This window comes from Oryzias melastigma, linkage group LG8, assembly GCF_002922805.2.
Source record: "Oryzias melastigma strain HK-1 linkage group LG8, ASM292280v2, whole genome shotgun sequence".
In the NCBI taxonomy this organism is placed as follows: Eukaryota; Metazoa; Chordata; class Actinopteri; order Beloniformes; family Adrianichthyidae; genus Oryzias; species Oryzias melastigma.
The window spans coordinates 1,727,363-1,743,127 of NC_050519.1; the positions used below are offsets into that span (position 1 = coordinate 1,727,363).

Below are 15,765 nucleotides of genomic sequence, written 5' to 3' on the forward strand. Positions count from 1 at the left end.
TGCCTGTAGAGAAGAAAAATGAACGATGTGATAGAATATTAAAAAAAAAAAAAGCCACAAGAATCCATCTAGTTTGTCTGTATGTAACGATTCATTTTCCCACCATTTGTTTCAGCTGGAGATATGATTTGTGTGTTTCTAAACAACAAAAAACTAAAAATGCAGAAAAAATCCTCTTTTAAATTAGCTTATTAGCAAATAAAATGAAGTAAACCCTTTCAGTTATCTCATTAAAGCCTGGTGGAATGTGTAAACCAATAAATCATATTTTTTCTTACATTCAGGACAAGAGTTTGACATTTTCACCATAAACATGCTGGTGTGCAGCAGGGACGCAACAATTTACTGTCTCCACGGTGCAACTGTGTAACATACGGTTCGGTTTTAAACCGAGACTTGTGGCCTCTCTAATGAACGCTTTTTCCAGCTGCTGACTCCAGAACACAAATCAGTGTCATTACTGACGCTTTGATGATGTGGAATCTAAAATCAGCTCCTGTTGTCTGCAGGAGCGAGCAACAGTCAGAGGAAGGATGGAAACCTGCAGAGACTCACATGAAACATCCCAGGAGAAAGGGATGCAGGGTTTCAGCCAACATCCATCAAATGATGAGTTTGGAAACTTCGGGAAAAAAATAAAGACCTGATTCAGGAATAAAACTCAACAAGCAATGTTTGCTTTGATTTTATTTGATTTAAAAACAAAAGGTTTCTGCAGCTGCTCAACAAATCTAAAAATGATCAGAAAATAACATAATCGCTTTCTGGATGTTACATCTATTTATTCAACCTTTTTTTCTTCCTTCTAAGCTCTCTCAGGCAGTACAGCCAACAAAGAGGACAAGTTTAGTGTTATTTACAGCCAAACTAACAGTTCCACCTTCCAGAAGAAGAAGTGACAACTTTGCAAAAGAAGAGGAAGGTGAGAAAACCACCACCAACAATGAGCTGTTTCCATCACAAAACCTGGAGCAGCTGAAGGTTCAGTTCATGTCAGCTTCGTCTGACAGGTTTCATCTCAGAGGAACCTTTTTTTTAGTGTTTCTCCATCTGGAGATGTAAACTACACAGGATTAGTAAACAATTAATGTTATTGAGTTGAATAAAAACATATTTACAGTTTGTTCGAGACGCACACTTACGAAATAAACGATACAGAGTGGAAAGTTCAGTTCAATGCAGCTTCCAGAGCAGCAGGCTCAAACTTGAGCGAGAGAGATGGTCAAAAGCATTACTGTCAAAGAGAAAGGATGGAGAGGAGCTACTCGGAGACAGGTATGTGGGACTTCAGGTGTGTTAGGTGTGGGGCGGATATCCGTCGTAACCCTGGAGAACCCACAGGGTCAAATTTGGCTGCTCTTTTTCCTTTAATTTCTTTTTTTTTTAGGTTTATTACTTTTTTTCCTTATTTTTATGTATTTATCTTATTCTTTTTAATTTTTGGCAGCTTTAATAAGTGCAACCTAAAATGAATAAACAAAAAAACAAATAATTTTTTTGAGCTCCGAAGAAAATTGGTTCTGCAGGGTTAAAAAAATATTCGAATTTCTAAAATAAAAATACAAAAATCTCTTTGATGCTGTTTTTCATTTCATTTCTTTATATTTTTTAGGTTTATAAATTATTTCCTTCTTTTTATTTATTTTATTTCATTTATTTGGTCGCTTTAATTGGTGCTACCTAAAATGAACAAATAAAAAGCAATTTGTCAAATAAATTTTGAAAGCTCAGCAGAATTTTTCTCGTTTCTGGAGGGTTAAAAAACTATTCAAATGACTACAATTTCTATAATCAAAATACAAAATCTGTTTGAGTGGAGGCAGCTAAATCGGCCTCAACTCTTTTAAGTCGGCAGGACTAAAATCTTCAGTTTCACACGAAAGTAATCATCTTTTTTCTTGATTCACACAACGATGAAAACAGACGTTGGACGATGACGTTTCCCACCAAAAGGTCACAACTAAAACCTTCTGCTCTGGTCTGTGAAATCTGAACAGTCTGGAACAAAAAGTCAGTTTTTGTGCATGAAGAGTCTGTTTAACCAACAGGAAACTTTAAGTAGCCTTAACTGTGTCAGTCTGTAAATTGCAAATTCATCACAGATCAGTTTCAAATATGAGTGACTTTTAGAGGTAGTCTGCAGATGTTTCAGGTTAGAGCCGTGTGAAGAGCCTCCATAAATCACTGCCCAATAGAAACCAGACCAAAGCTGCAAATATGCTCAACTCACAATGTAAAACTCTCTGTCCGGATTTGGTACAAAGTGCACCATAAAAATACACTGTGATCTGGGCAAAGAACCCAGAAATAAATCATCTACTGTCCAAAAGAACGCAGAGAAGAATCTGGAAGCAAAAGGAACTTAAAGTGGTTGTGACTGAACGTTAACGGACAAACATCAAACCGGGTTCTAAACCCAAAGCATTTAGTGTTCTAGTCTGATCACAGAAAGTCGCTTTAGTTTGGACGTTTTTAAACCTCCATATTTGTTCTTTACATAAATGTTCTTTTTTTTTTAAAAATTAGATTGCTCCAAAATACTCGTAGATTTAAAAAAATGTCTTGGAAAAAAAGTCCTAAATGTTTCACCCAATCCTGCGTTTTTATGAGGAAGCTGGAAACTCCGGAAACGGATGAAATCATGAAGTAACTGCTGGTTCTGAAGCTCAAAAGATACAAAGCTTTAACTCTACAGCCTTTTTGAAGGACATTTATGATGACATGTGAGGGTTGAGCTTTACCAGTAATAAACTATCTTTGCTGACCTTCATTTACCAGTTATTTACTGGCAGATTTCTTCTGATCTTCATATATCAAGACAAATACTGTGATTGTTGCTGAAAACATCAGCTGACAGTTCACTCAGAGAGACATTTAGTTCTCTATTGACCATTGTTCTCCCCCCTCAGACAACAGCTGCTTCCACATCTCTGGACGCTCCAGATGATGACTTCTGACTGCGCCCAGCTCCACCCTCAACAGTTCCACCTACAGAGAGAAGAAGGAAAACAGGAGGTGACAATGTGTTTACATCCTCGCCTGTCAGTCAGAGATGCTCAGTAAGGAGAGCAGGAGGAACTTTTGACTGTTCTACTGTCCAGGTTTAGACCCCTGTAGATGGAAGCAGCAGGACACACAGCAACCCTCCACTGACCTCAGAGTCTCCAGCTTGAAGTCGGGGCTCTCCACCAGATCCAGGAGGTTCTGAACATCCGAAGCCTTCAGGTCGTTCCTGTTCAGGTCCAGTTCTGTCAGACGGGATGAACTGGACTTCAGAGCGGAGAACAGCACGGAGCAGCCTGAGGCTGACAGCCTGCAGTCCTCCAACCTGCATGCAGAACAGAACCAGAACCGTTCTCAGCTGGTCTTCAAAGATGTTTCACCATAAAAACAGAAGAACTGACCTCAGAGTGTGCAAACTGCAGAATGGACTCCGCAGGAAACCCCACAAATGGTTCATTGCTGAATCCCGCAGCTTATTAAAGCTCAGGTCCAGATGTGTCAGACGAGACAGGACGGAGATCAGAGCAGAAGCAAGAACATCACAGCTCCTCTCTGTCAAGCTGCAGTCCTCCAGTCTGGAATCACAGGCAAATATTTAAAAATATATTCCATTTTCTGCACAGTTCAGAGCAAATCCAGAGAAAGAAAATTTGCAGATATAAGTCAAGAACAGATCATATTTGAAAACATGCAGGAGCTTCAGGAAAGACCTCAACTTGTCATTTTCTGACCTCTGCAGGTGGACCTGTGTTATGACATTTGAAAGTTTGATACTCCGGTGATGACAACACTAAACACCAGGTAAATGTTAGTCTCTATGCAGAAAGATAAAACATTTAAGAAGATTATATCTAATTCAAAAGAGTAGAAAAAAGAGAAGTGACAAAAAATGATAAAATCTGAAAGAAATTGAAGAAATTGTGCAATATGAAACTTATAAAATAATTATTTTACAAACTAAAGTACATTTTTATTCATTTATATATATAAAAAAAACAGTGACAGAAATAATAAAACGGACAGAGAACTGACCTGAGAGTCTCCAGTCTACAGTCGGGGAACTTCAGAAAGCTGCAGAGCTGCTCCACTCCTGCATCCTGCAGCTTGTTGTCGCTCAGGTCCAGTTGGGTCAGGTGGAACGGGTTTGTTTCCAGAGCCGAGACCAGAACGGCACAGCTACTCACTGACAAGCTGCAGCTCCTCAACCTGAATCCAGACGGAGTTTGATGTGTTTGAAAGACAAAACTTTGATCTGAAATCCTATAGAGACGTTTCTTCCTAACATTCTTTTTTTGTGTTTTTAACATGTTCTTGAGACATTTTTTCTAATGATGAGGAAAAATATAAAGAAAAATGAGCTTAATATTGCATTTCAGAGTTTTTTTTTTATTCAGGAGCAGACAAAAAAATTGTTATTTGAAAATGATTGTATTTGTGGGTGGGGCCACAAGCTACCTGCTCCGCCCCATTCTGATGCATCCACTCTCAGACAAATGGATCCATGAACACCTGAACTGGATCTAAGCTGTACGGAGGGTTGCTACGATATTGCTCGCCATTTTTGTTAGGAGTGTGAGGGGCTGTAAGCTAGTGGGATAGTGTAAACTGACAGCTCTCAGCAATATGGAGGGAAAAGGGAGTCTGGCTTACTTTTCTCCAACTCAGAGGTGAATTTTTAAAGAATTCCTGCCGCTCTGCAGAAACTATGCCATGGAAAATGACGTAGTTTTTTTTTTCTTTGGCTAAAAAAGACAAAATCCTCATTAAAAGACCACTGGAAACGTTTTTAAAACAGATGAAAAGATGTTTGGAGTGGGACTTGAACCACTGATCCATTTCGATAAACTCCTCACCTCCAGCTAAGCTTCTAATATGCATGACAGAGAGCAGTATTGAGTCATTTATGGTTGTAAAAGTTTCCCTATGACGCCTCTAACACATTAAATCAAAAGCATCTCTACAATGCTGATAATTAAATAGATGCTTTTATCTCGTTGGTGTGAGCAGAGACTGACCTCAGAGTCTTCAGTTTGCTCAGTGGATTCTGCAGAAAACCACAGAGCAGCTTCACTCCTGAATCCAGCAGGTTGGCGTTGTCGCTCAGGTCCAGTTCTGTCAGATGGGACGGGTTCGTCTTCAGGGCTGAGACCAGAGCAGTACAGCTGCTCTCTGACAACCTGCAGCTGCTTAACCTGCATCCACATCCAACAGGTGAATGTCGTGAGTTCACAGGAATATCACACTTTTCTGCACAGACTGTTTAATTCTATTGAGGAGAACATTTCATTGTGAGAAAAAGAAAAGAGCAGTTACTCCCAAACCATAAAAGAAAAAGTAGAATTCAAGGAATCATGCAAAGAAGATTTAAAGAACATTTACAAGGAAATGATGTCCCGATAAGATCGAGTACAGGAACACCTCAGGAACTGACCTCAGGGTCTTCAGCGAGCAATGAGAGCGCAGCAGGAAACCACACAGAAGCTTCATGGCTGAACCACTCAGCGTGTTGGCACTCAGGTCCAGCTCCTGCAGATGGGAGGACTTCAGGGCGGAGACGAGAGTGGTGCAGGCCTCCTCTGACATGGTGCAGCTCCTCAACCTGCAGAAACAAAAGGAGGTTTTAATAAAACATCTCAAAGTGAATCAGACACATTCATGTAACTTCCTATGAAATGTATGGTCCTTAATGATTCTAACTTATCTTTTTCTGTTTGCTCCAAAAAACTACAAACATCAAACCAAAACGTATTATCTTCACTTGAGCTCAGATTGAAGCAGAACCGCCTATTTTCTGAATCCCTTTCAGGGTTGCTGGAGCCTATCCCTGCTACTGTTGGGCAATACACACCTTCACACCTATAGGGGCAATTTACAGTCACCAATGAACCTATAAAGCAGGTTTTTGTAAAGTGGGAGGAACCCTTGGAAAACCCACGTGAGCACGAGGAGAACATCCAAACTGCACATAGAAAGCTCCCAGCTGGGATTCAAATCCGGGTCTTCTCGCTGTGAGATGAGGGTGCGAACCACTGCACCACTCGAAGTTGAACGTTAGTCTAACATTCTGATTTTCACATAACCGGACTGATACCTCTGGACTCATGATAACCCGAGAGACCCTCAAACTTTTGAATCCCCTCCACACGTCATTCTGACCTCAGAGTCTCCAGCCGACAGTTTGGACTCTGCAGTCCATCCGACAGAATCTTCATCCCAGAATCCTGCAGGGTGTTGTGACTCAGGTCCAGTTCTGTCAGGTGGGACGGTCTGGACTTCAGAGCTGAAGCCATGATCTCGCAGTGAGCCTCTGAGAGTCCACATCCAGAGAGTCTGTGAGGACAAACCAATATGTCAACCGGATGAAAAAATGATGGAACTTTTTAGCATTACTGAGTTTTAAAGAACCCACGAGGGCAAAAGTTTCTGATGAAAATTGTGTTTTTAACACTTCTTGTGGCATTTTTCTAATGACGAAAGAGATATTTAAAGAAAAAGAAGCTCAAAATGGACTTCTGGCCTCACCGAGCCTTCCTGCAGTTCCTCACGACTGGGATCAGCCTCTGCTGACCTTCTGGAGACGTCTTGTATTTTTTCAGGTCCAGCTCGTCCAGAACCTCCTCTGACATCAGCAGCATGTAGGCCAGAGCGGAGCAGTGGATCTCTGAAAGCCTTTTCTCCGATCGGTTCTCCGACTGCAGGAACTCCTGGATCTCCTGATGCACGGAGAGGTCCTTCATCTCCAGCAGACAGTGGAAGATGTTGATGCTCCGGTCCGGGGAGCTGCTGTAACTTCTCATCATTTTCAGGTTGTTGATGACTTTCTGGAGGGTTTCTGCACTCTCCTTCGTGTGACACAACAAACTTCCCAGAAGTCTCTGGTTGGATTCCACAGAGAGGCCGTGAAGGAAGCGGACAAACAAGTCCAGCTGTCCAGAGTCGTTCTGCAGCGACTTCTCCAAGACTTTGCTTAAGAACTCATCCAGAGTTGGGAAATGTGGAACATTCTCATCAGAGGGCCAAAAAATATTAAAGAGAGACTGCAGAGTTGAAGGTCCGTGAGATTTTTCTTGAGTCACCAGGAAGTTCTCCAGGACCGCCGTGTTCTTGACGGTGAAGCAGTGGAACATGTAGACGGCAGCCAGGAACTCCTGCACGCTCAGATGCACGAAGGAGTAAACGGGCTTCTGGAAGATCACGCACTCTCTTCTGAAGATCTCAGTGCAAACCCCAGAATGCAACAGGGCTGCGGTGACATCCAGACCACACTGCTGGAGGTCTTCCTGGTAGAACATGATGTTTCCTTCCTGCAGATGTTCAAACGCCAGCCTGCCTAGGTTCAGAAGGACTTCCCTGTCAGCGTCTGTCACTTCCTGTGGGCCTGCCTGGCATCCCTGCCGGTACTTCTTCTTCCTCTTTGTCTGGACCATCAGGAACTGTGAGTACATGTCGGTCAGCGTCGTCGGCACCTCTCCTCCGTCCTCTGTGGTCAACATGTGCTCCAGAACTGTGGCAGTGATCCAGCAGAAGATCGGGACTCTGCACATGACGTGGAGGCTCCTGGAGCTCTGGATGTGGGAGATGATTCTGCTGGACAGCTTTTCATCGCTGAATCTCTTCCTGAAGTACTCCTCCTTCTGAGAATCCTCAAAGCCGATCACTTCTGTCAGCCGGTCCACGTGTTTTTCAGGGATCTGATTGGCTGCTGCAGGTCTGGTAGTGATCCAGATCAGAGCGGAGGGAAGCAGGTGTCCCTGGATGAGGTTCGTCAGAAGAACACTGACTGAGGACTTCTGGGTGACATCAGACACCGCCGGACTGTTGCTGAAGTCCAGAGAAAGTCTGCTTTCATCCAGACCATCAAAGATGAAGAGAAGTTTATAGACATCCAGCTGCTCTGCTGGGATCTTCTGGAGTGTCGGATGGAACAGATGGATCAGAGTCAGGAGGCTGTGCTGCTCTTCTCTGATCAAGTTCAGCTCTCTGAAGGAAAGAGAAACCACAGCGCTGACGTCCTGGTTCTCCAGATCCGCCGCCCAGTCCAGAGTGAACTTCTTCACTAAGAAGGTTTTTCCAATGCCGGCAATGCCGCTGGTCAGAACCACCCGGATGGGTCCATCTCGGTTCTGGAAGGCTCTGAAGATGTCGTGGCACCTGATGGAAGCTTGCGTCTTCTTGGAGGCCGTCTCCAGCTGCCTCACCTCGTGCTGGGTGTGCACTTCTTCTCTCAGCCCCTCTGTGATGTAGAGCTCAGTGAAGATGTTGTTGAGAAGAGTTCCTCCTCCTGAAGCTGCTGCTTCTTCACTTCCTTCAGCCACATGCTCACTTATCCTCCTCTGTCTGCACTTATGTTTGTAAAGCTGCTTCAGGAAACTGAAATCTTCTGTGAGGGAAGAACAGGAGAGACAGAAGATGGTTTCACTCTGATCCAAACCAACGTCAGAAACGTTTGAACTTTGAGTTCTTGTGCCCTGACCTGTCTGCGGTCCAGATTCAGTTCTGGATCTTTGTTCACTTTGTGGACCGGAGGAGGGTCCGGATGGAGGGGCCCGGTTGCACCGCGTGCACAAACCTTGTTCACAGCTGCTGCGGAGCGGAACTTTCAGGATGTCTCCACAAACCGAACATCTGGAGGGCTCCTGCTCCTCGGAGGAATCTCTCTTTCTGTGGACACGAGGAAACGGCTGTGATTTACTCCAACAGAAGCTGACAGTGTTCAAGAAAGGAATCAAGTCAAGAGTCCAGACATCCAGAACTGGTTCATAAATAATCCCTGGATTACACAAACGTTTTACAACGACTGGTTTTCTGAATCTCCTAAAAACATTTGAGGGTTTTTCCATTTCATTGGAACACATCTTAAAAATCAGGGTTTTCATGTTTACAAGTCATAACTCAGGTAGAGTAAAGGTGTTTGTGACATGAAACCGTCAGTAAAGCATTTCTTCTTTGTAATCATTGAATCGAAGATAAAGTGTCTTACTTTGAGTGTGACGGTTCCGGTTCTGCACTGAAAGTCGGGTTTTCCTCTTTGGACCAGTCACTCTTTAAGGACAGAGAGCTGGATGATGAAGAATAAAGTTTCTGTGGATCTCTGCAAATGAAAACAGATGATCACAGCTCACTCTCTGATGGTCAGAAAAGGCTTTTCATCTGCATTAATCGGATGGAATTTCACCTAAAGCAGAGTTTATCAAAATAAAAAGACTCCATGATCTTTAATTAGGCAGCTTAAATGACAAAAAATTGAACTTCTTATCCTGAATTGTAGTTTAAGATTAAGAAAAAAATATTCTGAACATTGTAGAAATATCAGAAAACTCACTGAATGCTGTAATTCTACACTTTACTCCTAAATCCTAAAATTAAAATAGTCAGAGCATCCCTTCACAGCTGGAACTGCTTCGTTAAAAACACAATTAAGCTTCTTTATTTATAAACAAACACCCTCTTTTGGACTATACCAATAGAATAAAGTTTGAGGGATTTTTTTTATTTTAATTGACAAAAAAGGCCATCAACTCATTTGTTTTCCGATCTAATAAAAACACCTGGATAACACCAGTGACCTTCACTGATAAACCAGTTAAACCAGGAAAAACCCTCTATAAAAATAGAAACTCCTTCTTAAGAGAACTACAGTGGGGACGATTACAGTGAGGAACCTGAGATCTTCGTTGAATCAACAGAGACTCAAACTAAAAAAAAGTGTCTTACTTTGAGTGTGACGGTTCTGGTTCTGCACTGAAAGTCGGGTTCTCCTCTTTGGACCAGTCACTCTTTAGAGATGTGGAGCTGGATGATGAAGAATAAAGTTTCTGTGGATCTCTGCAAATGAGAACAGATGATCACACTGATCAAACTTTTTTTTTTTCTTTGCAGGTCTTTCTATGCAAAATTCTGATGAAGTTCCACCTAAAGCAACATGTATCAAACTAAAAAGTTAAATTTAGAAAATGTTAACTTCTTAATTGTAGTTGAAAATAAGAATTAGAACAGTGTTACTCAAATCCACTCAACTTACAGACAGTTAATGTCAATGACACACAGAGAGAAGGGAAATATTTAATTAAGCCTCAAGGAATGTCATAGAAAGTTATTTAACGGGGATGAAAAGAAACACAGAGAGAAAGAGGGAAAACAAGACACCCGAAACTGCCAAATTCTTTTCCCTTTCTTTCTTCTTGTGTTTTTTTATTTTTTTATTTCACCCTCTCTCTCTCTCTCTGTCTCTCTCTCTCGCTCTCTCTCTCTGTCTCTCTCTCTCTCTCTAACATGCTTGTGCTGAGCGTGTGCACGAGTGCTGTGAACACTCGGACACGGTCTGCAGGAGAACAATTCTATCTAGAACCGGCTCTGCAGCTAAACTGTCCAAACACCTGAGAATTCTCTAGACCAGATCAGGTTATACTGACTGAAGAAACCAGATCAGCTCCTCAAAGCTGAGACACCTACTGACATGTAAATTAAATGTTCTTGGGAATAAAAGTCAAGTTTGATTGATTTTGTTCATTTTAATTTGTATTTTGGGTTGTGTTTTTTTTCACTTTTTAATTTGTTTCAAAGGAAAAAGCTTAAATTGTTTAGAGTTAAAAAACTTAATTTTTAACTGATTTTGTGCATTTATCAAAAAGTAATAATCAACAGCATGAACCGGTTCATAATCTACACTTTAGATTATTATTATTTTATTTTTATTTTTTTAGTATCAAATAGTTAATTTAGTCAGCCAAAAATGTTTAGAGTTACATAGAGATTACAATGTATTCTTTGAAAATAAAGGCAAATAAGCCTAATTTTTTTCTGTTGCATTCTAAAAAAAACGTAAAAACTAATTATTTAGAAGTCTCTATACGTTCTTTTAATTATTATTCTTAAATAATATTAAAGGTACAATGTTTCGAAGTGATATGCTTTTAAATTGAGCAAATTCACTAATGATTAGGGCTTTGAACATTAACATGATTAATCTAACGCGACTTAATCGCCCCTGAGGAGCAGAAGTCTTTCGCTTTGCCTCACCGATTTAGGCTTCAAGGACGTGATTTAAAACACGTCATCAGGTATCATCAAATTTATTTACAGTTGAAATAAATATTCAATCGATTTCTAATAATTTTATCTTGTTGGTTTTTTTCTGTTTAGATCGCTTTTTCACAACAAGCGGACTATTTCATCCGTTGTCACGGTAACTGGACAAGGCGCCGCTGCACCTCAACTGCAGTTGCAAACTACAGCGATATAAACGCTGATCAACATGATAGGTTAAATAAAGCTTTAGTTCAGAGAGAAATACGCCTCTTTATTGCTTGTTTTTGTCTAGATCATGAAGGAAAACATTCTTTTAAAGTGGTATAGAGCAGTGACCAGAACTATTATTTTTATTTTAGATGTGCAGCTTTTAATCTGCTAATCTTACTGTTGATCTGTTTTGTGCTCAAAATATACACTTCTGGGTTAATGCTTGATGAATTTAAACATTGCAGACAATAAAAATGAAACCTGTTTTTGTTCAAAAGCTGCATATTGTCATAAAATCGACCCATTAAAACATTGTGATTAACAGTGTTTAATCACACTTTTGTGTTGTGATTAATCTGATTTTTTTTTCAATCTGACAGCCTTAATTAAAAAGAAAATGTTCTAGATGTGCAGTTTTGTGTGTGATTTCATGCTGTGATTATTCACAGGTAATAAGTGGTCAGCAAATACTGTAATAAAAAAAGTTAATTGCGAACAATGGCGATTAATTTTCCCCCAGTTTGCAATTACTTCTTTTTTTTTTGTTTTTGTTCTGCAAAGGTTCTGGTTCAAAAAAGTGTCTTACTTTGAGTGTGACGGTTCTGGTTCAGCGCTGAAAGTCGGGTTTTCCTCTTTGGACCAGTCACTCTTTAGGGACAGAGAACTGGATGTTGAAGAATAAAGTTTCTGTGAATCTCTGCAAATGAAAACAGAGGATCACAGCTCGCTCTCTGTTACTCAAAAAAAATATGCACTTTTCTGCAAAACTTGGATAAAGGACTATTTATCAAACTAAAAAGATAATGTGATCAATATTTGATCACCTGCAGGTGATCAGGTGCAATAAATCAAAATAAACCCCTGATCATGCGACACAGTGACAACAATGGTGGTTAAAGTATAGTTTATTAGGGTGAAGAACTCCACATTTTAACCAAAATTCCACATCACATTGCAGAAATACAGAAAGTTTCTTACATAAAAAAACAATATATTTTCATCCCTTTTTGAGTTCAAAAATCTAATTTACAAAAAAAGAAAAGCCTTACTTTGAGGGTTCAGGTCGGGCCTTTTTTGGGGTTGAACTTGTAGATTCTGGAAACTGTGCTGTCCTCTTCCTCCTTGAACTACTCATCCTCAGTCAGAACCTAAACAACAGGAAACAAACTGTCTGAATCCAAAGGTTCAGGTGGTATGACATCCATCAGCCAATCACAGCTTTTGTTATCGTTTCTTCCTTGATCTCCAAGGAAGTCATAAAAATGGTCACCCAAACTCCACAGGTAAACATTGTATAAATCTGTTTTTTGTGACAAATTATTGTACGTGTTCAGATAGAATTGTCCCTCAAGGGTTTTAACTGATGAGAATCCCGCGTGAACTCACTGATAATCGATCAATCGATCACAATCTGCAGATGTTCTCCTCAGATTAAGACAGAGCTTCCTTCTCAGTCCTGCTGGTTTATGGTTCATTCATAAAGTTTTCTTGTGTGCGCGTGAAGTGAGCGCGTGTCTTTTCTATTATAATTATTGATTTATTGTTTTATAAATTAAGTCGTTTTTCCATAAGGCAGCTGTTACCGCCTTACCGCCCCTCCTCGGACAGGTATCAGGTGAGTTCGTTCTAGTTTTACCTTCAGGAATTTGTTTACAGTTTCTCTCTGCATCAGACGAACCGACACTCACCTGGAGCCTCTATGGCGCGGTGAAGTCCATGTGGATCCAGAACCGAACCCTCGACCAGCTGCTGCTTCCAGCTTTCTTCGCTGGATCGAATCAGCTGCGACACGATCCGGAGTTACCTGATCCTCCTGACACTTTCGGTTTCTGTGCCTCCAGGGGGCGCTGCAGCTACAGAGCTCCGGGGCGCAGACTCCTCCCACGCCTGTGCACTTTCTCTCTTTTTCTTTTTTTTCTAATTGTTAATATTCAAATACACATTGACAAATCAAACCAAATTAAAAAATATATATTTTGATACAAATTGTAGTTTATGTGAGTTTATGCAGAAACTGTTACACATATCTGTTGTTGCTGTTTGGAAGCAGTTCAGTATATTTATTAATATTTATATCTATAAAGATTTCTCTCGGAGAACTAAATATTTTCCACAATTAATTTAAGATGTCAAATTTTATATAAAATCAATATAGGCTAATATTCCACCAACAAGAAGTCTAAAAACGATTGATGTATGTAATTCTTTGTATTTATTTATGTAACCAACACATGCAATCAGTGTCTGTATAGTCTACTACATTGTTATACATAATATTTTTAATAAAGTTTTTTCTAAAGCAAACCTGATCCCTGCTTCTATTAGAACAACTTTTTTATTGAAAAAAAAATTGTAGATAAAATGTCAGAAAAAATTAAAACGTATCCATATCCATGTTTGTTTTTATGAAGACATAAATGGAATATTTCTATTTTAGTTTATGTCTTTGTCTGAAAAATAATACTTTCTTAGTTATTTCAGATTTTTCTCTGTTTGCCTTTTTTAATAAAAGGTAACATTTAATGTCACATTTCTGCTATTTTCCCATTTTTAAGCTTATGTTCATTCCACCAGCTTTATTTAAAAGTAACACAGTAGTTTCTGTTAATTATATTTGTTTTAAATAATGTTAAGTATTTTTTCGTCTAGTAAAATAATTGCTATCTTTTAGTTCACTTATTCAGCCTCATCTGTGTGCAGGTGTGGAGAATTACCTATAAAACTAATATATACCTAAAGCTGTTATGTTTATTGTAGATTTAAATACTATATGAATAATAAATATAGCTGGGTACAAAGAAAGTACAAATGTATGATTTATTAAGTCTAATGTGCTGAAATTTGAAGACTTAATGGAACAACAAACCTTGTTAAACATGACTAAAAATTTAAATAGAGTGTTTACAAAATGGTTTGGATATTTCAGTTGATCTAATCACAGAATACGGTTGAATTTTAAGTATCGGGTCGCTCACACTAAAGCAAGTTTTTTTCTTTAAGTGTTAAACTTTGGATTTCACAAAAGAAGGATTTGAAAAGATGTATTCTTTAGTTTACAAAATGAATAGGAGGGTCAAATATGAGAGTTATGACAAATGTTATTAGTGTATTTTATGTTTCTTCCCCTAATTTTTCATTTCCTGACTAGCAACTTCCCTCCATTCATGGAGTTGTAAAACAATCTGTAGTATTCAGTACACGCTTCTTTGTAAGAAACAAAAACGGTTTCAGTTTTTCCTGAAGTCTCAAAAATTAAACATAAAATTTGTATGGAGGGGTTCAGAGAGCCAATGAGGACCAAAAAGGACAAAACTCAAACCACTGTGGTGCTCTTGCGCCCCCTCTGGTGGATAATTGTAATAATACAGAAGCCTGAGCTCGCGTGTCTTTTTTCGTGCTCCAGAAACTTTTTTCACCATTTGGCTGGTTTATTTGGTCAATTTGATATTTTTTTTCAATCAGAAACTATGTGAATTTTAAATTGTGTTTAAAAATAATAATCTTACACTTTTCCTAAACATATCAACTGTGAACTTGTTGATAACATCCACAGATCTATAGATACAATCACTCACCAGACATAGTTGAGTCACTTTTAGGTCTACCTCGTTAGTACTGGGTTAGTAGGGGTCCAAAGTGTGCCATGAAATTACCCCCACACCATGACACCACCACCTCCAGTCTGAACCGTCAATACAAGGCAGGATGGATCCGTGCTTTCATGTTGTTGAGGCCAAATTCCTTCCCCACCATCTGAATGTTGCAGCAGAAATGGAGACTCATCAGACCAGACAACGTTTTTCCATCTTGTATTGTCCAGTTTTGGTGATTCTGTGAGAGTTTCAGCCTCAGTTTCCTTTTTTTTTTTTTTTAGCTGACACGAGCAGCAACCAGTGTGGTCTTCTGCTGTAGTCGACTTGCCTCAGCATTTAGAGATGTTCTTCTGCAGAGCTGGGTTGTAACCAGCGGTTATTCGAGTTCCTGTTTATCAGCTGGACATTCTCCTCTGACCTCTGGCATCAACAAGACCCACATAACTTGACATTTTAACTTTTTCTGATCATTTCCTGCAAAACCTGGAGATGTTTGTGCTAAAATCCCACTAGATCAGCAGTTTCAACGTTCAAAGTCACTTCAATCCCCTTTTTCCCTGTTCTGATGCTCAGTTTGAACTGGGTTAGATTGTCTCAACCATGTCTACATGCATAAATATATCGAGTGATGCGATTGGCCGGCTAGAAACGTGTTAACGAGCAGATGGACAGCGAGTGTAGATCCATGAACGTCTTTGTTTTCCTAATCCAAGCTGGATAGCTGCAATAATGCTCATCATTTTTGTCTAAACAGTAATATTCAGACGAGTGTGAGGGGCTGTAAGCTAGCAGGAGAGTGAGTGAACAGTCCCACCCACAACTCTGAGGTTATTTTCTGTACTAGAAAATGACTGTTTTTAGTTGAGCTAAAAAAAAAAACAGAATGGCCATAATTAGAAAACCACTAGGAATGCTTTGAAAAAAGATCCAA

General features: G+C 39.7%; 1 protein-coding gene across 3 annotated transcripts; it reads right to left on the bottom strand.

Annotated features, from left to right (window-relative positions):
- Positions 1–669: 669 nt before the first annotated feature.
- Positions 670–13,293, bottom strand: LOC112146432 (NACHT, LRR and PYD domains-containing protein 12). Of its 3 annotated transcripts, XM_024272257.2 has the most exons (14): positions 12,930–13,289; positions 12,291–12,389; positions 11,828–11,938; positions 9,718–9,828; positions 8,984–9,094; positions 8,477–8,664; positions 6,526–8,383; positions 6,160–6,333; positions 5,435–5,602; positions 5,019–5,195; positions 4,036–4,209; positions 3,405–3,578; positions 3,155–3,328; positions 670–2,988 (listed from the first exon to the last, which is right to left on the bottom strand). In XM_024272257.2, the coding sequence occupies exons 2-14, from the start codon at positions 12,374–12,376 to the stop codon at positions 2,976–2,978; spliced, it is 3,519 nt and encodes a 1,172-aa protein (XP_024128025.1). In that variant the 5' UTR covers positions 12,377–12,389; positions 12,930–13,289; the 3' UTR covers positions 670–2,975. The 3 variants fall into 3 exon arrangements, with proteins under 3 accessions (XP_024128025.1, XP_036068988.1, XP_036068989.1); XM_036213095.1 differs by lacking the exon at positions 9,718–9,828 and having other exon boundaries at positions 12,930–13,293; XM_036213096.1 differs by lacking the exons at positions 8,984–9,094; positions 9,718–9,828 and having other exon boundaries at positions 12,930–13,293.
- Positions 13,294–15,765: the final 2,472 nt, after the last annotated feature.